This window comes from Thunnus albacares, chromosome 9 (assembly GCF_914725855.1).
Source record: "Thunnus albacares chromosome 9, fThuAlb1.1, whole genome shotgun sequence".
In the NCBI taxonomy this organism is placed as follows: Eukaryota; Metazoa; Chordata; class Actinopteri; order Scombriformes; family Scombridae; genus Thunnus; species Thunnus albacares.
This window is the reverse complement of record NC_058114.1, coordinates 16,642,631-16,667,451: the sequence shown is the minus strand read 5'-3', so window position 1 is coordinate 16,667,451 and position 24,821 is coordinate 16,642,631. Positions and strand designations below refer to the sequence as shown.

At 38.9% G+C, this 24,821-nt stretch overlaps 2 protein-coding genes across 7 annotated transcripts in view; both read left to right on the top strand.

Annotated features, from left to right (window-relative positions):
• Positions 1-306: 306 nt before the first annotated feature.
• On the top strand, positions 307-8,321 carry tmem44 (transmembrane protein 44). Of its 4 annotated transcripts, none has more exons than XM_044362705.1 (11): positions 307-862; positions 946-1,072; positions 1,150-1,240; positions 1,475-1,632; positions 1,930-2,016; positions 2,147-2,317; positions 2,782-2,928; positions 3,286-3,351; positions 3,479-3,619; positions 6,608-6,668; positions 8,180-8,321. In XM_044362705.1, the coding sequence occupies exons 1-11, from the start codon at positions 678-680 to the stop codon at positions 8,185-8,187; spliced, it is 1,242 nt and encodes a 413-aa protein (XP_044218640.1). In that variant the 5' UTR covers positions 307-677; the 3' UTR covers positions 8,188-8,321. The 4 variants fall into 4 exon arrangements, with proteins under 4 accessions (XP_044218640.1, XP_044218639.1, XP_044218638.1 ...); XM_044362704.1 differs by lacking the exon at positions 8,180-8,321 and adding an exon at positions 6,749-6,875; XM_044362706.1 differs by lacking the exon at positions 8,180-8,321 and having other exon boundaries at positions 309-525; positions 796-862; positions 6,608-6,875.
• Positions 8,322-11,639: 3,318 nt separating this feature from the next.
• atp13a3 (ATPase 13A3) overlaps positions 11,640-24,821 on the top strand; it is a 39,620-nt gene continuing 26,438 nt past the window's right edge. Inside the window, exons 1-2 of one of the 3 annotated variants that reach the window (XM_044361157.1) lie at positions 11,640-12,247; positions 19,578-19,658. The gene's annotated coding sequence lies outside the window, so the exon portion shown is untranslated. Of the gene's footprint in view, positions 12,248-12,307; positions 12,416-19,577; positions 19,659-24,821 lie in introns of those variants that run through there. The other 2 variants (XM_044361155.1, XM_044361156.1) reach the window with 2 other exon arrangements.

Below are 24,821 nucleotides of genomic sequence, written 5' to 3'. Positions count from 1 at the left end.
TCCACTAAATGAAGCAAAAAATAACTAAAACTGGTATATTTAATTAAGAATTCACCAAAACTAATGCAATTAGATGTGCAACAGTCTAGATAGGATAGAGTGCCTAGATATCTTATATCTTATAGATTTTATGAGTGCTGTTATATTGCTGACTTTTGTTTCGACCGCTGTTATTGAGAATTGAACACTCAGAAAACGATATTGGGGTTGAGCATGTTATTTTACTCATTCAGAGGTATAAACCTGGTTGCCCAATACTGCAAGGCTGAAGTCAGGACCACCTTCATAGGCCTCATCCTGCAGAGGATTCAGCTCTTAAAAGGGACGCAGCTCCTCGCAGGTGTTTCTGAACACTGGATGCGTGCAAATGATTATCAAAGCTACTTGTACACAGGTGGATCACCAACTACAGAGTACAAGAGAACTTTAATTTATATTCATCTTTTTAAGACAGGGTGTAATAGTGTCAAACATGGGCTGGATAATTTCCCACAACATATTTCTGTAGTGCAACATTTATCAAAGGTGAGCCCCTCCCTAAATGTGCAGCCACCTCTTCCATTGAACTCAAGTGCCTTTGACGCGCAAGTTTGCACGTCGGCTGCATGGCTTGATAAGCGCGGTATGGCTTGTTTTGCTTTGTCGCAACTCGGAATGTGAACTTTTTTGCAATTAATATGGGGGTACGTACATTGGCGTTGGAGGGCCAGACAGGAGAAAGTCCCAACCCCTCTCTCTCCAGTTTGTTTGATTTTTGCGTCGATTCAGTCACCACCTGTTTCTCCCACGACGCAGGCAAACTGTGCGTTCCCATCGGTCTCTGCTCTTTATCTGCTCTGCTTTTACTGCTGTCAAGTCTTCTGTAAGTAGTTTTTTTCATACAGCATTTGCTCCAGTAATTTACTGAAGACTTTCTGGCATTAATCCTGTGATAACTGTTTCAAGGCTCGTGTGTCAGAGGTGCAAATGTCGGAGAGGACATCCGGGAGAGATCATGACTTCCCTCTACTGCTTCTTGGGTAACCTGTGTGCTACCACCGGGGCAGTTATGTCCAAACAACTGCATATTCTGGTAATCTAGTTTAGATCATGGTGTGTTTCATCTTTTGCATTCAATATAATAACTTGTTTCTGCTCCCTCCTCTGTAGATTTTAATGGGGGCTTTTGCTGCTGCTGTGGATGCTGTTAATTGTATTTCTTGCTGCTTCCCGGTGTTTCTGTGTTGGAACTCAAAGACAGGTAAGTTTAGAGCAATGCCATGAAAAAGAATAATGCAAAAATTATAATCTCCTTGACAATCATAGATATTGTAAAATACAAAATGTAGCTTATGCATTTTAGATTTTATTGTAGCAGCCAAACCGTTTAGGCAAAACAGTAAAGAGACAAGCTCTACAGATAACCAAGCAAATGAACTGGGGATGTGTCACAACTAAATGTTTCCAACTATAACCATGAGGTGCTCTCCCTCAGAGAGGAGGCTGAGGGTCATAAGGAGGCGGAGGAGACAGCACCTCCTTGCAGTGTGTGTGCTGATGGTGCTAGCAGGAGGCTTCCTGAAATCCAGAGTCAACCACAACCCGGCAGACAATCCCCTCAGAGGGAGAAGATTGCTGCACTTCTCCCTGCAAGTAAGCAAGCACACATCACCACTGTGGCTGGTAAAATGGATTTACGTTAGAGCACTTTGGTTGCACTTTGCATAAATGCTTGTACTTACAGTTATTAAATAGTACATATGGTTCATTTAACTGTGTGTCCATGGACTTCGGCCTTGCTTTTAAATACTCGGTTGTTAAAATATTTCACATCAGTTTCTGCAAATGTGGATGAATATTCATGTGCTTAAATCCAGCATGTTTAGGCTAAATATCCTAACGGCTTGTTGTATCTAACATTATAACACCTGAAATATGTTCTTTTAACAGGACAACACTGAAATCCTGGGTTACATCCTTGGCCTGCTGTCCTTTGTCATCACCTGTACCTCCAGGTTTCCTGCACTCCACAGAGCTGTAAGTGATGGGATACAGTACGGTTGACTTGATGTCACTTAAAATCGTGTTCTTATTGCTTTTACAAAATTTGCTTCCAGTGATAAATCACTTTTAAGGAAATGGCATTTGCTTTTATTTTTCCCTGTAGCACAGAGGACGGATGCTGACAAGGGCCCATGTGTTCTCTGGGGTGCTGTGCTCACTGGCTGGTGCCCTGTACGCTACTGCCATACTCTTCTACGACACTCAGCTTGAGTTTCTTCTGACAGTTATGCCGTGGCTGCTGTCAGCAATATGCTGTGTCACCCTGGACCCTCTTGTATCCTTTTATTGACACATATCAGATTCAGTCCTGCCACAGAACTGGAGGTGGCCCCTTGGAGCACTTGTAACGCTATATTGATTCATCTTATGAAAGCTTTTATATGTTCTAGACACAAAGTTGGTTTTTCTTCCTGAGAAAAAAATCCTTCTTTCATAGAAGAAGGAGCAGCAGCAGCAATAGCCACTGTGGCTGAATAGAGAAGGAAAGAGTACTTCTTTCAGAAATCCAAAGACTATCAACAAAAAATACAAAAAAGGCCATCACAAGCCCACACAGTTTGACCTTTGGGAAAAGCAGTGCAGAAAAACACATCGAGCACAGAGCAAATTTCTACTAAAATCAAGGCTAGAGTGCAGCGCAATTAGATTAAAATGATCTCTTGAATTGCCTGAATATATGTGATTCATCCACCTTTTAAACCAGCTGTAACGTGCTGACCTTTGACCTGGAATTGTCAGATTCTAGTCATCTATTGGTGCAAGAGGGGAACCAGGGAGCAACCTATGAGGTTTTCTCCAGACACAGAGAGCCTCTTAGGTGGCTCCACTGAGGAGAAAGCTGTTGTGAAGAGAAAACAGCAAGTTCATTCACCAGAACAAACAAAGGTAATTCTTCATACTTAATGTTTTAGGGCCTATTTGTTTTCCTAAACCCTAGAAATTGTACCTTGATTGTAACATCTATTGCACAAACAACAGATTACCACTTTAATTTCATAGTGTTAATTAAGAGACCTTGATCTCAGTGAGACTTCCTGAATAAAGAAAGGACTAATTAACTAGCTGATTGCTTTATGTTTAACATTGACAACATAGGGATTAAAAAAGTAGGCAATAGGCAGGCATTGGTCTGCAAAATTTGAGTCATGTTCATAAAATGAAAGCCATGGTCTCTTTCTGTTTTCAATCTCATCATTGTGGTTTGAGTTTGAACATTTTACTATTCAGCCTTTTTCTTCAAAGACAAAAAACATCCCGATGACTGAGATGGGCCGTTATATGGATGTCAGTACTCACCCTGCAAGAAAAGTAAGCAAAGTTGTCTCAGACTTCTTTGAATAATGACAATGAAAACTGGATATTATTTCTTCCTGAGTCAACGGTTTCTCTTGCAGTTTAATATCTAAAGTAGAGACCATCATGTTCTTGCCGACAGATCAGCCCGAAGGAGGTGACAGTGTCCAGAGAGGAGGTGAATGACCAGCCTCCGAACAGGACAGTGCGAGCGATCAGAGTCAACAGTTTCTGCTCTTCAGATACATCTTATGACTCTTCGCTAGTCAGTTCTGATCTAGAGGTGGGTGGGACTAATTAAGTATTGTGTTAATAAAATGTAAAGAAGTCTTTTACCTCTGTCGGTGATCACAAGGAGCAGTATGACATTTTCCTACAAAATGGAGATGAGTAAGCTAACCAATCGGGGGAGTTTCTGAACAACTGCAAAGAAAATGTTGAGTCATTTGCTGTTATCAACAACCCATTCAACCCCTCCTAAATTAAATAAAGCTGAAATATCAGAACAGCAGTATTGACCTCAGTTTTTAGTTTCTGTTCTGAAATGTAAAAGGGTGAAAACTTGTTTGGACAGTGTCCTTTCATCTAGTTATCTAAAAATGTGTTGTTCGTTAGACAGATAGCCACTAGGTGGTGATAGCATGTTGACATAATGGGTGGCGCATGACAACTGTAAAAGTATGAATGAATGTAACTGGGATTTTTCACTGCGGTTAACTTGTGTTGTATCACCTCATGTGAACTTCTGTGATTACTTTAAATTTTTTGAGTTTAATGCCTCTTATATTGGCTTATGTAATGGGTTTTCCCCTTCACAACACAGTACTGAAGTTCATCAAGAGGTGAGAGTTGAGAGCTACAATTATGCTGTCTGATGAATGTTTGAGTAAATGTTTTTACTATGTGGCTTTGTTTTTCTGAGTGTAATAAACTGCAGTAAAATTGGATGCCTTGCAGTCTGACAGAGTTGGATTCCATCCCTTCTTGATGAGAGTACAAGTTTGGAGACGGCTGCTTGAAATTGTGGTTGTGTATGGTACTGACAGAAGTATGCCTCCAAACTTTTGTTTCAATGCCACTGAAGTTTCTTCACCACCCCTACTTTAAGAGTTGAAACAGAAATCTTCCTCTTCCTGTGTTTAATCCAAATCCACCAAGAGTATCTCCAAATCTATATAGTGAAATGTTAATGCTATAATTCTGCAAATGAAAATCCAACACTCTGCGACTCAGAAGAACTTGTAAGAAGAAGTAACAGTGGGCGCAGTGTGCTGTTGCAAACCAAGCTTTGTGCCTTCCACATGTGACTCTGGGGGAAGTAAAGTCAGACAGTCGTCAGAGGTTCTTGTGAGAAGACAACAGTCAGCAAGTTCTTTTAGGATTGATGAGTCGAAATCTACAGAGAGCACTGTGTGTGTGTGTGTGTGTGTGTGTGTCTGTGCATGTGATTCTGTGGGTAAAAGTTTATGGAGGGAATGTTTGTGAGAAGCAAGAGTAGCAGGGCTTGTATTTTAACTGCTGATTATAGGCTAAGTAAAGTGTAATGTGGCTTTATTCTGCAGTTGTGCCCAGCATTATATTTTGGCTACATAGCTAAACTAGTCTTGGTTTTCAGAGGATGGTACACATGGACATAATTTCTCCTTGAGTTTCCAACGAGAATTACAATTCAAGCTTTTTTCCTTCTCTGGCTATGATGCTCACAGCCGCAAGAGAAACTCCCTTACTGGGTTGCTGTAGGACGCCAAGTTATGGAGGATGTCATTTAATTAGAAACAAAGGCAAACAGTGTGAGTGCAAACAATTGCAGCTTGATACTGTTTACCAAACAGGAAAAAGCAAAGGACGTGAATGCCCTTACCAAAGTTAACGTTAGAAAAGAAAGAAGGCTTCAAGTGATTCTTCAATATGTACTTTGTGTAATTGATGTTTGTGGTAAAGCTCACAGCTTTATTTGGCTGTGGGACAATTCTTCCTATTCAGCTACATCTAACTCAAACTCTCAGTGGTCAGTAGTGGTCTGTCAGGCTCTCACACCACAGGATCATCAAAATATTCAATGTTAATTATCTTTTTTGACTATTGGTCCTGAGCAAATCTCTAGTCTGTAGTCTTTTGCTGAAAAGAGAAGGTAAATTGTTAGATTAGTCCCTCCTTCTCTTGCACTCTTTCCACTCGCTAGTTAAAAATAACAGAAGCTGTTTACTTGGTGATATAATGGATAGATATTTACATACCACTTGGCCCAGTGTCTAATGTTTAATCTATAATATGCAGCACTCTAGTAGTCAGGGAAAACTGTCACTGTCACATTTTTCCCTCTACATTAAACCCAGAAGTTAACCAACTGTAAAATGATTCAAAGTAAGCGGAGGACAGAAGAGATCACAGTGCTAGTGAACAATTTTAGATGTACTTGCATAAAACATGAATTTAAATTCTGGCTGCTTTATATGTTATCACCATAATGGCTGATGATGAAAAACCACACAACATTTTGAGTGTGCTGCCTGCTTACACTGAGCAGCCAGCCAGCTTGGATTGTCTATTGTACTGTGTTTCTTGCTCATTTCTGCTGAGTGCTAGTTCCTCATTGAGGTGGAGGTAAGGGGTGGGAGAGGACGGAGGGGTGGAATTGTTTGAGATTTGCTTCGTGGCCCAATTGTTCTGCTGTAAAGAATCTTTGATTAAAGACCAAAACTGGGCTGGGCCTGTCTGCTTAGGAAGTACTGCAAAAAAAATGTCTGCCTTGTCTATAGGGGGCCGCGTGCTACCCTCTGCTATTTTGGGAGATGTTTATGGTCTCCTGTGTGATGCCTGCTGGCCAGGGGTTTAACTCTGAGCTTGAGGCATTTAGCTGATCAAATACAACATGTGTCATCAGAGCAGTAAAATAAACATTAATACCAGGATCTCAAACATAACAAACAAACCTGCATTAAAGAAGAAAAGGGTTTGAGTCACAGAAATTGAAATGAAATATCGTTTTGTTCCAAAAGTGATTAAGTATGATTGACAAGTGCTAGATAATGATATCCTCTTCACAGAAGTGATTTTTGAAACTCCCTTTTAAAAAAACAATTATTTGAACAAGTAAACTAACTGCTTGAACAAATGACTTTCAACATTGTGAGAGACAAGCATGTGGCTCCTCCACATTGGTTTCTTCTAGTGAATATGAATAGATCATTAGTTGAATAAGGTGGTTCTGTTTGTCCTTTTTTATGCTTTGATTCTCCATGTGATATCCTGACCTGTCCTTATTTTCCAGTGGGATTTTGAAGTGGGAAATGCACAGTGGAGCGAACCAAAAGCAAAGCAACAGGAGGGAGGTGAGTTTCCCCTGCAAGAATGGCCAAGAAACCCCAAACCCTTTAACATCTGCACCTGTGCCATGTCTGGACTCCCACTGAACTCTGTAACCAGAAAAGAAGAGAGTGAGAGTGGCTCTGCTGCAAACCCGAATGATAAAGAAACCTCAATTAAATGATGTCATCTGGTGCATTAATTTGAATGGTAATAAAAACTGCAAACACTGACCTGTTATCTGTCATGTTTTACTGCACTGTTTTACAGTTTAGTATGTGTGTGATGTACTTTGACATCACCCTAACTGGCCAGTGTTGGTAAAATTATGGTGAAAATTACAGGGCTTTTGGTTGTTAATACTGAATGTTGTGTTGTAGATGCAGTGTGTAGCTTTGCCTCTGACTTGAAACCTACTGGTTTACAAAACACCTCCCCTAATAAAACAATATTGCTCCCCTGCTGCCTTGCAAGGTTATTGGGTCATATCCTGTATTTTGCCAGTCGACCTGCGTTATCAGGGCTGTACTGGGAAAATGGGCCGGCAGCACAGATAAGCACCAGACTAGACGGCCGGGGCTCCTCCGTCCTCTCCATCATCCCTCAACCCTCTGTCCGTCTGCCCACTCCAGGGCTTTAGACGATCATGCTGGAGCAACAGACCAGCAAATTTTTAACTAAAGGGACTTCCTGAGGTCTGATAGTGGAACAATACACAGATTAGAGCAAAGTTATGAAGCACATTTTACTCCTCCCTGTTACATTTCCTCAAGTCACATCTTTGTCTGAGACAAATGACTGGGAAACAAGTAATGAAGTGTAACAAAGCTATTGCTGATACCAGCAGTTGTAATTAAGGTAACTTAACACCTTGTTCAGGCTGTAAATATAGTCTGATAGGTTGTGTTGGAAGATAATTCAATATCACCATTTATTAATTGTCAGCAAAATCCTATTGTGATGTAATCTTATTTTATTGAGCCACCTACTTCTGCTGTCCAAATTGATGTTTTTGAACAAGCAGTGATTAAAAACTTGATTGGTTATGATAACACTTTATGTCCCTCTATTTAGCATTCATAAGAATAAATAAATATACAAGCATTTAATAAATGGTTTGTAACAGACTATAATGTAGTTAGAAGCAGATATAAGGAAAATTTTACATGTTTATGAATGTACAGTATTCGTCGGCAATTATATCTTTTATGAAGAAATTTTATGTGATCACAACTGAATTTTACTGCCATTCATTATCTGTCATTGTTCAACACATTTTTGACACAAATTTGGTCTCATGTATTGTATAATACTGGAATACACCTCATTGCTTTGAACATCAGTATGATTATTTCTGTGGTTTCATGATAATAAGAAAATAAGAAAATATCCATATTTCAATTGTCAGTATCCATATTGTGATATTTCACTGTGTCATATCACCGACCCTACCAATAGGGCACTCAATTTTGAAATCTTAAATGTCAGTGCTTCATATATCTTTATTTATGTAATTGTTTTATCTTTGATTCCTTAGGGATATGATAATATGCGGTGCTTCCTGCTGCTTATTCCTATCTGATGTTGCTGATGGGTAGAGATGAACTGTATCCCATGTGTGCATCATGTTAAAGAGGTTCGAAATCTGAGATGCGATTACATATATAGTGCTATTTAACTGGAGCTCATGTTATTATTATGGCATTATTTTTCTGTTTGGTTGTTGTACACCTGAGAAAAGTCACTGCTTTTCATCTGTATTTCCTATCAGATACAATAAACCAAAGAAAAAAAATCACATGTTCGTTCTCAATTGACGTATTCTGGTGTCATGATGAATGCTGAGCTAGCATTGCTCCATCACTGGGCCTCATCCCTGTCCCTTGTGAGACTGGGCCAAAAGAAAACAATCTGTGTGTCCCCCATAAAAAGGTGGAATTCTGTTTGCAGAAGTGAAGAGGAGCACGGATTAGGACATCTGAAGCAGCAGTGGGGAATGGGCCTTTCTGTTTTTCTTGGCCTGTACGTCACTGATCGCTCCACTGCAGATGACATGGAAGATGCTGGATGATTTGAGCCTGCAGGACATTTTGTTCACCTTGCAAACTGGCCAGAAAGGGAGGAGGGAAAGGTGGATTTGTTCAGGAGTAACACAAAATCATGAATACTTGCCAGTGAGTGAGTGAGGAATAAATCAGAAACTGAATGTTGATAAATGAGCACCAAGTAGTTACTAAGTAACTCTGAATAAAGGATTATATAATAGATGAACATATAGTCATATAATAGAGTTGCCTGAGAACTTTGTTGAGTGGCAGTCAACTGATTTGACACATAAAGATCAGTTTTCTTGTCACATACAGTACTAAAATGTCTACTGTGAACTTTTTAAAGTTCAAAAAAAGAGTTCTGATAATGTCTCTACTTGGAGATGAGACTTTAAATTTCTTACAGAAAGTCTGCATTACAAATTGGGCACATGGATTTGAAACTCTGCAAGTGGCAGGTAAGGGTCTAACAAAATACGCTTTTGATTTCATTATGGGAAATATAGGATACAGGATCTCTGCCTCCGCTGCTTCGATTTTGACTGTTCTCTGTTTGATGTGGTTCTTGCAAGACCCTCAGCTGTATGGAAGGGCAACTAACTCCTGCTCTCTGTGCATTACATATCCAGTCACGTCCAAGATCAGCAGACTGTTACATAACAGCCTCATTATTTGCTCTGCCTGGCCTTGGGTTCTTTTCGTGTGAATTAATTTTTAGTAATTTGTTTAAACACAAATGTATTTAGGAATATGCATGTGAGCACAATATTTACTAAAATAAAACTTAAACTAGATTTTGACACAGGGCTCCTCTACAAGACAGGGCCACACGATAACCAACCAAAGATAACTAAAAATCAACTAAGTGGCGATGAACGTGGGGCTTTTGGGGCCCCTGGGAGTCTGGGGCCACATTTGTTCCCTACTTTTCCTGGCTGGTAATCCAGCTTTGATAATGACCATATTCTTAATCAGTTTTTCTTGTTTGACTCTGGAGTCAAGAGCTAAATCACAACAAACCAACAAAAATTATCCTTATGATGAACTATTTGTTGTAGAGTTGCAACAATTAGTCGATTAATCAATTAGTCAATTGACAGAAAATTAATTGATAACTATTTTGATAATGGATTAGTTGAAAAATGTGAATATTTTGTAGTCCTCTGTGATAGTAAACTGAATATCTTTGGGTTGCAGACAAAACAAGACATTTCAGGTTGCATCTTAGACTCTGACAATGACAATGATTGATTTTTTCCCCATTTTCTGACATTTTATAGACCAAAATCAATTAATAGAGAAAATAATCGACAGAGTAATCAGTAATGTAAATAATCATTAGTTGCAGCCCTAATTTGTTGTAGCTGCGTCATACTGAGCTACGCTGGTCTTGATTATTATTTTATTTTATTACTTTTTGAATAGTTTTTAACTCACATTATCTACATAGTTTTTCTGGTGGTAGTTCACGCTCTGTGAAGCACATGTGCTATATGGCCTAAATAAAGTTTTGCTCGCTTTGTATGGTTGCTATGATGCATCATGACTTTGTCGTTACCTTACCATTACTTTCAATTTTTCCGTTAATTATTCTAAGTTGTGACACATGAGAGGGACTGAGCTCCCCTTAAACTGCTTCCTATATTATTATTTATTATTCTAATCTTTCCTTTTGGGTGACTGGGCAAGCTTCTTCTTTAAAAGCAGCTTTATTGAAACAAGTATACAACAAGTTTACTTGTGTATACAACAAGAGTGTACCATCACAAACAAGCCAGAGGGACTAAAGGTTGAAATAAAGTTAAATAAATATCCTGTAAAGCTTACAGTGTTTATATGTTTTAACAGCTTTTTTGTTTGTACATTCAGATACTGAAGAAATATATTGTTTGATATGGACAGTTGATATGGACATTTTGCTTAATAATTTGGATTTGTGAATATAAAATTTACTAAATAGTAGGCGAATTAATTAAATAGAACTGCAAACAAGGATTCCTGTTATATTCAGTGTATCCAAACAATACATTTTCCCAAAGTAATAAAAAGTGAGGATAGATATGACCAGCAATAAATCGTGACAACTTACTTCACTGATGTTTTGTATGTTGGCAAGACCAGAGTAAATGTAGCAGTGTTTCTCTGAGCTCCCCACAAAAGATACAACTTAGATCAGTATCTTTCTTAAGTTTCTGCAAATAATGATTGTGACTGGGCGAGCTTCTGTTTTTCTTTTAAACTATTTACACAGTGGAACAGTCAACGGCTTTACCGACAACAGTAACAAGGTAATGTATGCTCAAGGTAGTGCACAGATCATAAGACATCATTAAAGAAATAAAAATAAAAAGCAAACATAAACCAAATTAAATTAAATCAATTACAAGTCAAATTCATTACATAAGACTGTAGTTTTCACAGCTTTAGAGTCTGTGCAGTATTTAAGTGTGTCCAGGTAGGATTTTAAGTAGGAGGAGGAGTAGAAGACGTAGGGTTTCGGTTTTGCAAATTTGCTGGCATGTCTGGAACTTTTCTAATAAAGAAATAAGATTGATAACATACATTTTCTTGACAGACATTTCATCAGCATAGCTTCAATTTTGAGTTTGAGTTGAGTATCTAATTTTCTATTTAAAAAAAGATTAAATGAAACCAAAAAAGTCTGACTAAAGGTACAGTCCCCCCAAAAAAGATGAGTTGTTGTTTCATCTGTGTGGTGACAGAAGGAACAAAGAGGGTCAATATTCAGTGTATATTTTACAATAACTGACTGGAGACACGTGCAATATTTTCAGAGACACCTCTCACACCTTATTTGAAACAAACAAATTCCTGTACAGATTATTACCAACAAATACGGAAGCAGGTTTACTAATTATGCCCCTCTGAAATTTTCTCTTATACATTTATTATTAGTTTAAAAACTAATAATAAATGTATAAGGAAAAAAATATACTCAGATCAGAATTCCCTTTACATAAATCTGGTGGAGTAGTTAGATGGATGACAGCATCAAATGAGTACAAGAATGTTATATTCTAATAGGAATTCATTATAAGTAAACCTTTAACCCTCCTTGTTAAACAATTGACCGACAAGTAGTATGCCATTATCTACCCATTCCCTTAAAAACAATGACTCGCGTTTAAAACATACATCTTGATTATTCCAAATGTAGTATTTGTGAGGGGAACGATTATTATGTTTAAATACCAAGAGACCAGCATCAGAGTAACTGTTTACGAAAATTGGAGCGTTTTTACAAGAAAACGAGTGCGCGAGCTATTCACCTTGCGTGGCGGTCCGGTAACATCACAGCGCGTCACTTCCTGCCGTCAGACAGCCAGTTCAGGCCAGTTCACTACGTGTTGTAGTACTCAGTCTGTCCCGCTGAGCTGTCAACACACAGCAGCCCTTACTCTGCGTGTCCGTTGCGACAACATTTTTCTATTCAACTTAGTCCATTTTCTTCTTCAACGACGTTTTCCTTCAGATAACAGCTGCTTTCATCTCACCATGACTCGGAGGTGATCTTCAGAGTGTCCGGGTGGTTCTGGGTGAGTCTGTTATTCAGAAACATGTTGCGGTGTCTTCACTGCTGTCATCGTCACACATGTCAGTTGCTAGGGCTAGCAGGGCTAAAAGCTAAAGCGGTAACGTTAGCTGCTGCTGTTGCCGCTGCTGCTCCTGCTTGTGTGGACGTCAGCTTTCATCATTTCACGCAGGTGAGAGGCAGGGAAAGCAGTCAGTGTTACCGGTGAAATGGGAATTCACTTCCACATTGTCTGAAAAAGAAAGTACAGATGAAGACACATGGATATTGTTAATAAGCTGGTAACTGAGTAGCGGGCTAACAATGAAGCTTGGCTAATGTTAGCCAACTAGCCCGATGAATCCTCTTCCTGGCTGTCTGTGGTTTATAGCTATGATTAATTTGTCAGTAGTTTGGCGTTAAACGTTTCTTAGTAAAACTAAGAAGGATATAGTCACGTTAGCTAGTGACAGGTTAACCTAGATGAAACCAAGGAAACCCGTAAACCAAAACCACATCCTGTTACAATGTACACCTTTTTACTACATGGCAGCTAATAATAACACATATTGTAACATTGATTCTTTGGTCCCTAAATGTCGATTTGAGTTACTTTTCATATAGTGTTGGCAGTCATTTTATTACAATAAAGAATAACTCTGTTTAGGCTGTTTGGTCAACACCTGTCACTCTGGTGTGATTAGTAACAAGCAAGGATGTACTGTACACATGTCGAGCCAACCAGCTTAATTAAATCATCAATAACCTTGGGATTACTTAATTTCATCACACACACCCATTAGCTGTCATAACTTTAATGTGTGAGAACGTTCAATTGAAAATATGTAAAACAAATTGTGCCTATAAACATGCTCAACCTCTCTTTACTTCTTTGAGTCATTGTTTTATCCAATTATATCACAGGTCTTTTGATTGTTTTATAATTATTGTGTAGCCTCAGATTAATAAATTGTATGCACGAATTAACAGTAAAGAAACAATCTGTTATCTCATGAAGCAATGTCAAAGATAAAACAGCATCCTGTTTGGCAGCCCGAGGCACATCTACATCTAGTATGAAATGCAAATGGCCCCTTTACACTGTCCACGACTTGACAATGGTTTTTTTATGGCTGCATCATACAGAGGATGTGTGCACCTTGCAGCTAAAGATAGCCAGCAAAGGTTAAACAAGAAGTGCTGAAACACAGCGTAGTATCAGAACTGTATGAAAAAGTCATTGTTGCTACCTTCTGATAGTTTGCAGTAGCTCCTTGTTGTCCTAAGTCTCTTGGTGGACTCCCTCACTAGTGACCGTCTCACATAAAAACTGAATTTTTTGTGGGCAGTCTGCCCAAGGCTGACTTATATTTCCATTTTGCCTTGCCATTATTGTTATGATTGGCCTTACTGTACTGAAATTTAGAGCCTTGAAAAATGTTTTGTATCATTCTGTTAATTGTTACTTTACTATTACTTCACTGTAGATTTGTTTGGACTATTGTTTTGTCTTCATTATGTAGTTTTTGCCTGATTATTGATTTACCAGCAGTATGACCTTCTAGACACAAGTGTTTTTAATCTAAAACTAAAATAAATCTAGATTTACTTTCACTTAGACAGTTAATAATCTTGATCTAGAGTGGCTACGCTTGCATTGCCTGTGGCTACATGCTGTCAGCGTGGATGTCATTAATTGAGACTGCTGCCGGCTGCTGTTTATTTATTAGTGCTGCTGGCGCTGCATGACTGGCATACCCAGACTACAAAAGGTTTCAGTAAACAAAGGATCAGAAAGAGATTGGGCTTTGTATAGCCAGCACTGATCAATTTAAAAATGCCCTGATCTAGTTCAAGTTTATTTGTGTTGCACAAACACTGATCATGCAGACCAGCTCAGAGCTAATTTATTCTTTGTCTATTCACTTTTCAGTTTATATATTAACAGAGACAGTGGACTCGCTGGTACGTGTCTGTCTCCGCTGCCACAGTAAGACTTAGGAGATAATTAGTTTATGTGGATTTAATGAAAATGCGACCTTTGAGTTGAGAAGAACAATATCCACACACAGAGTGTTGTTGTTCCCACAGGACATAGGAATAAAAACTACCTACTGAACCTATAGACCAGTTCAGCCTTTAACTACACAGTGAATGATTCATTAGTGATATGCAGACTTGTTTTATGCAGACTGGGATGAGCTGGACCCACTGCTTGGAGGAAATATGTCTGATGAATTCTGTATCTCTAAATAGACTTGTTGTTTTAATATCATTTATCAGGGTAAAATAGGAGTCATTTTTGAGCAAGATTGAACAACATTTGTGATATCCTCAGCTCAAGCCGTGCACGCACAGCAGTCAGAGACATGCCCTACTGGTGAGACAACAAGAACTCATGTTTCAGACTATTCTCTTTTCAAAAGCTTCACAGTAAAAACTAAAACTGAAATGAGTATTCAACTGACTTATCTGTTGACAGGAAATGTATCTATAAAAACTCTGGTAGTCCTTTTAGTTGTCTAATTAACTTTCTTTGTTGGTTTGTTTACTCTTTATGTCTTTATGTACCCATGGTGATAGCAGAAAGAACCCGGGGCTGATCGTTGTAGATAAAATTCACACATTCACTACATGTAGAGTGTGACATTGTGTGATTTGAATGTCTGCTTATTAAGTAAGCACTTCACTAGGCACACAGGAAATAAATAGACCAGAAAAAAAGGTTAAAAAAAGATGTGGTTGGTTATTGACGTAAGACCCACTACATGTCTTACATTAGTGTGCACTGATGCATTTTCAGAAACTGAATATTGTTCATTTTCTAACTTTGACTATAAGTTTTAGCTTAACAAGATGTGCTTTTTGGTTACCAGTTTTCCTTTAGAGGTGTTACTCTGCCTCAATCATATGGCAGTAGATAAATATGCTACTTAGTTTGAGTGGCTCCTTCTTCACTTGGAATTAAGTCTACTAATAAGAGATTAGCCTGAACGTTTTAAGATTTGTGCCCATATGCTGGCTACTTCGTTCAGTAAGGCCAGGTAGCACAGGCATACAGTCTAAATGTATGTGTTGGTTTTGCTGTATACTTGTCTATGGATTAGGTTTGACAATTTGACTTGGGTAAGCTACTGGATGAGTTCTTTAATTGTTTAAAAAAAAAACCTTGTTGCAGCTTATTATATATGTGATCATGTGGATTCCCAGAATCGAGGAATTGAGCCTGCTCTTTTCACCTTTGAACTTCTTTGTGAGAGGGTTTGAGGTTCTGTCCAAACTGGAGATTTGGAAGCGGTTTAGTCTCAAGTTAAGAAGTGAGGCGCCAATATTCCACAGGTCTTTGAGCCAACGCCTCAAGACTTTTCACAGGTGAGCTTAAGGACAGCGGCCTGCGATGGAAGGCCTGCCAGTGTTGATTCAGAGTTGAGATGAGAAATATCCTGACATGGTAAAAGTCCTCTCAACAGCCCAGCACTGTTAGATGTGGGAGCTCCAGAGCAGCATGATAGAGAAACCGATCTTTCTATTGCTGGCCTAGTGGTTTGCCTCTAACAAGCCCAGGATAAACCAGCAGCCTTTTTTCAATAGAAGTGAGATGAAACATTAGGAATAAAAATAGAAACAATTGTGAAATTTAACAGACTGATGCAAACCTGAGGACTGAGTTGTTTGTTTACATGAATACATCAGATAACGCAGAGTTTATTATGGACTAGAATTTCCCTGCTTTTTTTAAGTTGTGTAGTCCAGCGACTCTGGTACCTGTTCATTTTAGAATTAATTTTAAAATTTTACTTTTTAAGGTTTTGCATAGGTTGTTCCCTAAAAATGTAACTTAACTCCTTATGAACCTGCATGCAGTCTGAGTCTACAGACTAATGTCTGATGATGTCACCTGTAGTGACCTGTTGCGCCCTTAGTCTCGTAGTGATTCATTTTGAGGTTGCAAAACTGGATAAGATGCTGTGTCGGGAAAAAAAAAAACGTCAGCTGAAAATCTGACCCTTATGCTTTGTGGACATATTAAATTCTTATGCATCACAAAAAGCCTCAAAAGTACACTTTGTCTATGAAATTACTTGGAAGACTTCCATTTGCTCAATTACCTTGTATCATGATATCGCAGTATCCCACCATTTGTCAGGCACTAGCATCCAAAAGATCGTCCTTGTCTGACTGCATCTCAAGACTGAGTGGGGCAAGATGGGAACATAAACCTCTCAGGGGCCTGTTTGATTGAGACCCAGCAGTGAGGACACAGTTTGAGTTATATTTATTTCCTGCGCGCATTTGTCATACCGGGATTTTAAGATTGCAATCAATTTCAGCTGATTTACGTCTTTCATCTGAGTGTTCCCTAATACACAGATGAGATTTGCGACTTAATTTTGCTTATGAAAGAAACTGTTGTATAATCTGTTACATCCACATAGAAATATTATTTCCCACCCTGGGTCATAATGTGCCATAAAGCTGCTCTATGAGGTAAAAAACGTGTTTTAATCTCTTGCACAGTGGTATCAGAAGTTTTTCATAGACTGTCAAGCAATGCCAATGTTAATCCAAGAGCATGTGGTCTGACTTAAAACTTTTGATCTGTAGGATTATTGTTTTTTCCCAGCCTTTTCCCTCCATTATTTCTAATAGGGTTTTCTCTGGATGGAGCCCACATACTGAGCCCTTGGTGATTTTTGTCCTCCTCTATTCTCTTTCCCACTATATTTTAATAATAGCCTATAATGTCAACAGTTCTTCTCACTTGATTGTGATCGAAAGTGTGTGGCACCATCTCAAAACATACAGTACCGGTATCGATGATGAATTTGCAGCCCAAACTCCGGATTATCTTTACAAGTTGTGGGTGTTTGCTGCATCGATAGGTGAGTTTGAGTGGGTGATTTGTATTACAGTGGGCTTAAATTGTGTTAGAGTTTGATGAATTAATTTTTTATTCCATTTAGTTTCATACTGCCTTTTTTATATATAAAAAAAACATATCCTCACTAATGACAAAACAAAACTTATTGTTCAGTATGTTATCAGTGGCGGTAGGCTCTTGAAGCTGGCTTGGGAAGAGGTTTTGGTTCGGACAACAGAGGAAGGGCAGGTGGTCATAGATTTTTTAGTAAAGCCAGTGGCCACAGTGATAAACAGCTTGATTGGCCCATGATGTGAAACAAAGCTTGGCTATTATACCCCATGAGTGGGAGGGGAAGTGATAAAGAAAGCACATTGAGTGCAGAGTATGATGGTAACAAAACACTTTCCTCCAAATGCTTCCATGAATTATAGACTTCTGTCATTAGGTCATGGCTCATTGTTCACGCTTTCCTTTTTGTCTGTGTGTCGAAGAACAGGACAGAAAGGGAAAGGACAATATGTCTAGTCTTAGTTATCCTGGAGTTATTCATTTATTTATGGTAGTTTTGCTTTGCTCATGTTCAGGTTATTTTAAAATACAGTACCAGTCAAAAGGGGACTGGTACTGCTGAGCTGTTGCTTAAATGGGATCTTAACTTTGTACAAATTATATTTAGTAAATGATGATATTTTGAGACAACACTATCTTCAAATGATTCGAGCACAGAACTTGAAGCATGACCTTAACATGACATTTTAAGCTACTGTTACCAGACAGTGATGCATGACAACGACCTTTTTATTACTATCACTTAAGACATAAGGTGACATTTAAAATTAAGTCCCATAAAGGGCTGAAAATCTAAGTTCATTAATGATGAGTCAATAAACAGAAAATGAATTGGCAACTATTTAAATAATCAATTGTCATTTTCTCTAGCAAAAATGCAATACATCGTCTGGATTCAGCTTCTTAAATCTGGGCATTTGCTGCCTTTGTTTGTGTTATGTGGTAGTGAATTAATTATCTTTGGGTTTTGGACAAAACAAGCATTTTGAAGACATCACCTTTGGTTTCTGAGATATCGAGACAGGCATTTCTCTGTATTTTCTGTCAATTTAAAGATGATTTATCAAGAACATAATAATGAAAATAATCGTCAGTTGCAGCTACAGTCCCAATGTTGCACAAACATTGCCTCTGCATATGAAATAAATGCTTTTAAAAGATCAATTTGCTAATGTTAATTAATATATTGCTGATAGTAGGTTGCAATCAGTTGATGAATTGGAGTGTCAGAGAGCTCACGACACAGTAAAAGGAATTAATAATTTATTGTGTCCATAGACAATCACCTCATATAGTATGTACCACCGGGCTCTATAAAAGCTGCGCTTGATATTTTAACTAGATTAGTTTTGGTAGCTGTTTCTGTCTCTACGTCTGTTGTGATTTAACAAACATTCTTGTCTGTCATCATCTTACAAATACTTTCTGTTTTCGTAATACTGTTTTTCCCTCCCAACAGAGAATAGCCAGTGTTGCTTATTAATACAATAGCAGACTAATCAAATGAGCGACAACAATGTGGCTGTAGGCTGGGCTGAATGAATCTATAAATATCTCTGAAGTCATGCTGACTCCTAGAGGCCCCAAACAGGGTCCTATGTATTCCAGTAAGAACACTGGTTTCTCCTGTGATCCTCGTCTTCACAACAAGAGACTCAACATTTATTTTGTTGTTAGTTTTTAGTGGGAAAAAAGAGGATGGGAGCTTTATTACATTGTGTCTATGGCATTGGGAACGCCAAGCCTCATGAGTTGATGTGAGTCAGGAGGCATCACCTGCCATTTCATAATGAGGTCATGATTATTTAAGTCATGGCTTATCATGTTGACACCTACCCAGGCTTTTTAGTCACTGTGGGAAATAATTACTGGGGATGGAGAATAAAATGGATGGTCAGCACGGGACAGGATTAGCAACAGCAGTAGTCCATAGGAGCTGGTGGGAACAGGAAGATGTAAATCCGAACTTTAGATGATGGGAAAACATTTCAGTAACCCTTTAGTCTGGTTTAGTCCATGAAATTCCATCCAAAATCTGCGTCAGTGTAGACGTGGTTATCGGTACTCTCTTGTGGTTATTCCATGATGCTGACAGTCTATTGTTGGAGTTGTTTACTTCAAACTTATCAGACAGTTCACTCATTTCCAAATTTGGTTTCCTGGGGCCAGTTGAGTTTTATTTAACTCATTTTAGTCAGTTGATTGTGTCTCTAAAAATGTACACCAGTGTGTTTTTTACATCGACTGATAGGTTTGATAACTTCAATACACATTAACCATTATTGTTTTTCCTTCAGGTGATATGTTACTATTTTGTTAAAGTCTCTCTCCTAGTTAACCTCCATAGTCAATTTAATGGAAAGACCTGACCTTTTAGAAAGATATGTTTGTAATGTGCATTGTTTGTGATCCCTCTCCTCAGGGTTCCAGGTTGGTGTGGTGAGAGAGCAAGCTAACTACGGGGTGGAGCACTGCCTGGGGCATTGTGTCCCTGGCTCTCAAGGTAGGAGCACAGCAACCAGCTGGAAACTTCTGCTTTACTTTTTTATGGTTTTTATGTTATATGTAGCCATTTTCAACCACGTTATCCACAAAAATCCACTTTGAAACAGCCAGACACCCAGGTTGTTAATCCCCTGGAGCTGACTGCACTGCAAATATACTGACTAGTTATGTGAGGAGACTCTAATAGCACCTAGAACGTAACAAAAACAAAAAAAAAGAATTTATGGGACAAGGGCTTACTCTGGATTATTTTGGAATGTTTGACAATATTAATCGGCTGAGCTGTGCTTTTTTTGGATGGATTTGAGGGAGCCTGTGTTATGTGACTTTATGTATTGTAAAGTAACAATGTTTGGACAGTGGGTTTTTTTTACCCTGCTCCAAGCAATATTGTATATATTCTTTCTCTCTACACGTAAATGTTGTTTTATTTTTTTTATGCCATTTTTAGCCAAAAAAACAGCCCACAAGTGATGTTATTGTCACTCAGATGCACACTATGTTCACAATGGGCCACATGCGAGAATATTTTTGTGTTCTTATCCTAAAACTTCCTCAGTTTTCCTGTTTTAAGGTTGCTAGTCGGATTTACCGAACTTTCTTTGACTGCACAAATTTGACGTAAATCACTCGGTTCACTCTTGTGTATGCCTCTTTTTCATGAGTAGGTATGTGTTTGTGAAATTTGATCAGTAGGATAACTTACGCCCCTAAAATTGCCATAAAAGGCTGCCTATTCTGCTCCATTTGTCAACGAGTTTCATTCACAAAAGTGTTATCTAAGAGTAAAAAGAAGAATTTCACACCGTGTAGCTTCAAGTCCTGCTTTCGGAAGTCAGCAGAACAAAACATAACGTATTTAGTAGTGTCTGTAATAGGGGGTCCGAAACAATAAGAAAATTTTATTACAGCTGCCAGAAATAAAAAGGGAACAGTCTTTCTAAAGTGAAGCAAAGGTCAAATGAGTGGTTCTTGAGCCCCAAGTTTTCCTCAATAGTTCCATACAGTTACTACAGATTGATTTTGTGACAGCTCCCTGTACCTGCACTTGCATAAGTCTAACTTCATCTAAACAAAAGTAAAACTAAACTTGCCTCCTTCCCCAGTTAACATGTAACATATTGGTATTTGAGCCACAAACAGGGTTAAAATGTCCAGCCTGTCAGCTGTCAAGCTTTAACTTTAGCCTCTTGTCTGTTTGGACTCTGTAATTATGGAACTCTCTCTGTTTTCTGAGGTTATAACCCTCTGTTATCTGAAAGGACGATTGAAACATAACTGTGACTGTGTCACAATCTCTGATTTCAGTAACCACATAAGCGTGATACTTAGAAATCTGTGAGTCACCATACCAGAACAGCAGTCCCATAAAAGACTGTATCCATGATGCACTGATGTCGGCATTTCCAGTCATAGCAGAGATTGGGGAGGGAGTGTTCTCTTGTTGCTCTGCATCCACTGCCTAGTGCCGGCCAGGGGGCTGCTATTGTAAAATACTAGGAAGGGCTTGGTCCTAAGCAAAATATTGCGCTGTATGCCAGAGAAAAAGTCCACACGGGTGCAGCTGGCAGATAAGGTTGAGTGTGGGGGGTAGTGATACAGAATCAGTGGTTGTTGCCGGGTGGTGGTGGCGGTAGCAGGGTGGCCCTATGGGTACCATGCCTTGACATGCCAGTGCTCCTCAGCAATCTCCCCGTGTTTGTGTTACTTCATGGTTGTTTGTTTTTCTTTTCTGTTTATGTGCTCTTTGGCCACCCTCTTTATTTGATGCAAAACCATGCTCTGCCAAAGGCATCTCTTAATCATGATCTGCCTCTTTGGGCTTTGACACTAAAGACACAGTCATGGTTGCGCAGAGGAAGGCCATTGTTTTCAATAGAGAATGCAACTAAGCTCCCCTGAACAGTTGCATGAGGGAAACTGGTTCTCACTGCCTTGATGACTTTTAACAAAGTCATCTCTACCCACATACCTGTAAAAGGCATAGCATTCTTTTAGCAGACAGAAGGTCAAATTTTATCAGTGGCAAGTTTGGTTGTAATTAGCAGACACAGTCTCAAGGGAATGCAAGGGTATGCGAGAGGATGGGAGTGCCAGATCAGAAAATTTGTCTTTTGTTTTTACATACATATTCCATGTTTGAATTGATGAAGCAGCTTGTAGTTGAATGATTAGCTGTGAATAACTGTATGATATTAACGCCTGAAATCTTTGCACATTATTCATATCACTAGTACATTTATATTGACCATTTACAAACAGATTTCCAGATGTAATACGCTTGGCAGGCACACTACCTGCAAGTTATGCACTTTTATGGGAAAGCCTGTGCTCTGTATGCCTCTTCGTCCTCTTACCCTTCATCCCTCTGCCAGTCTTTTTTCTTTTTCACCCATCTGGGTCACCAGTAAAACTTGCTTGACATATATATCTGATGGTGTTGTTGACAGCATAGGAGATATTGAACAATTCTCCAATACTTTTTATCTGCGTCTCTGTAGGAATTACAGTATGTCACCTGATTGGGTATCTCTTACTGAACCAGAATTTAAAGTTCTTTTTGCAGTAGTAGCTGAGTTGTAGAGTATTCTACTGTAGCTGTATGTGTGTATAGTACAGTGTTTGTATAGTGATGTGCCAGTACTATTATAGAGAACATTGACTGAACAGGACTGACAGTGTGCTGTACAACAGTAACGCTGTGTGTTTGCTAACATGCCAAGTGGTGCTGTTAAAAATCACAGACACGCAGAGGCAAGTTCTGCTCTACCCTTCAGCTAGTTCTGATTTCAAGCACATCCGACATATACACAATGAAGCCAGAAATTGCTTCCTATCTCTAATTTATTACTTCTCACCAGTAATAAATGTGGAATGGTGGGAAGTTATAAATAAGGCAGCTTTTTTCATGGTTATTCCCTGTTTGGCATGCCAAGCCAAGCTCTGATGACATGCTTTTCCATGTCATCATGACAGCCTCACAGCCTATTGTGGTCCTGCAGTGGTGCTGTAGTATTAAAATGTATGGCTGTGTTGGAGACCAAAGAGAAAGCGATGTTCATAAGTCTCTCTGTGTTAAACTCTTAGTGCTTTTGTAGCTTCTGACTGAATCTCCAGTTTAAAGTTTAGTCTCTCTCCTGCCTTCCTGTTTATAGTATTAGATACCATTCTTATTTTACTGTTTCCTGTTCGCTTTCATCCATTTCACAGCAGTGTTAAGTTACTGCTGATGAAAACCCAACCCAACATGATTTTGCTGATTCATATTGAAAGCTTTCCACCAGCAAACCAGCTGGAGGCTTTTAGTGTGAAGAAGTTACAGGAAATTTAATGCATTTATCACCAAGTTAGCAGAGCTTTGTTAGCAGTGCTATTCTCGATACAAGAATACTATACATAACAACATATGGAGATAATTGTCACTATTTGGTCAGCAGATTAGTTTTAAACAGGGAGGAATAGTACAAGCAGAGACAGCCAAAGTGAGATGTTAGATAAAGACTCTTAATGCATTTTCTGGAGAGCAGCACACCTCCAACACGTCATCAAGGTTAACAACTTCTTCTACCACGCTGTGTCGTGCAGTCAATGAAAAACACTCTTCGCGTTGCTCTTGACAGCATGGCTCGACGTAACTACCCCCACCACCATAGAAAAACCTATAAAGCTCCTTGACCTATTTTTCTGTCACTGCCCTCATCACCCAAAAGCTGGGTTGGCATCTTAGCATGACATGATGGGATGTCACCAATTACAGCAGAAACCATCTTGGAATCCTGAGTGTATTTTACTGATTGATTACCAACCCCTGACCTTGAAGTCAATAGCCTAATTTTATTTTCTCTGCTCACAGTTTGACTCAGCCTCACAGTTTTTCTGTGTAACTCAAAAATGCATTAACTGTAGCCTAACTGTTATTTCCAAGGGCCTGTTCATCTTTTGACACAGATGCCCCTCTCTGTATGTGAATGCAGAATTCACATACAGACTCACAGAAAGTGCCTTCCTTGACAGCTGGCTAGTCCTGGGAGACAACTGAGAGGAGGGAAGGGAGACACGGTCGATATTGGGTAACACACATCTGATGACTCAGTTGGTCTATGCGTGGGTATGTTGACACACTTAAGAGATAATCTCAGGTGTTCTGAGGTCAAGCAGTTGTCTGAGAAGGGCTATGCAAGTATGCTTGTAGTTTGAGCATAACCTGCGCACTTCAATGAATTACTGACCTCTGGTTGGCTTTCTTGCACTTTGTATCCACAGACTAATATCTTTCTTTCGTGTAGTTCTTGTCCAACAGACAGTTGAAGAGTTCACTGTGGGTTAATAAGATTTCACCAGAGTTAAGAAAAAGAGTTTGATCCCTCCTCACCCGCCCCTTGTTGTCCATATGCCATTGAACGTTTCTTCCATATCTATATGTAGTAATACACATGATTTAATGTGCAAAGTATCTGAAGTGTCAGAAAACATCAAGTTACTACTAAAAAGCAGCTTTGATGTTTTAAAAATTATTATTCTCAAGGAAAGGTGGTATGGATGTTTCGATTAGATGCAAATAAAATCTATGACAACCACAGAAATAACAAACTCTTGGCACATGTTGCCATGGCAACACACAAATATTAGACATAGTGTAAAGACAACAGGTGAATCCCACACCTATAAATTGTATGTTTGATTGCGATTTACTCCTAACGACCAGAAAATACCACAGAGCAGCTTCACCACGTTCAACCCAACAAGAAACCCAATGAAAAGTTTGTTGTTTGTTTGTGTTGAACACTGACAGAGTATCAATAACCTGAGTAACAATTCACATATCCACTCAACAACCACACAAAGTTCTGGTTAAAATTTGCGCTGCTCATAAATATCTCTTTTCTTTGTCACGTGGAGTAAAATTCGTGGAAGTTTTATGGAGAAATATCTGCCAAGTGATCATGTTTCACTTGTTCACTGTTAAACACTTAACGGAAGTGAAGGTTACTTCCTGCTAACAGTAATTAGACTATTGACTATCACTATATCAAATATCTATCATCATATCAAAGGCAATGCCCAGGTGAGAGAATGTTCCATATTTGGAGTTGTTTCTCTCTTTGACAAAACGGAGCAAAAAGGACTTAAACTCCCAACATCTCAAACAAGAAATAAAGAT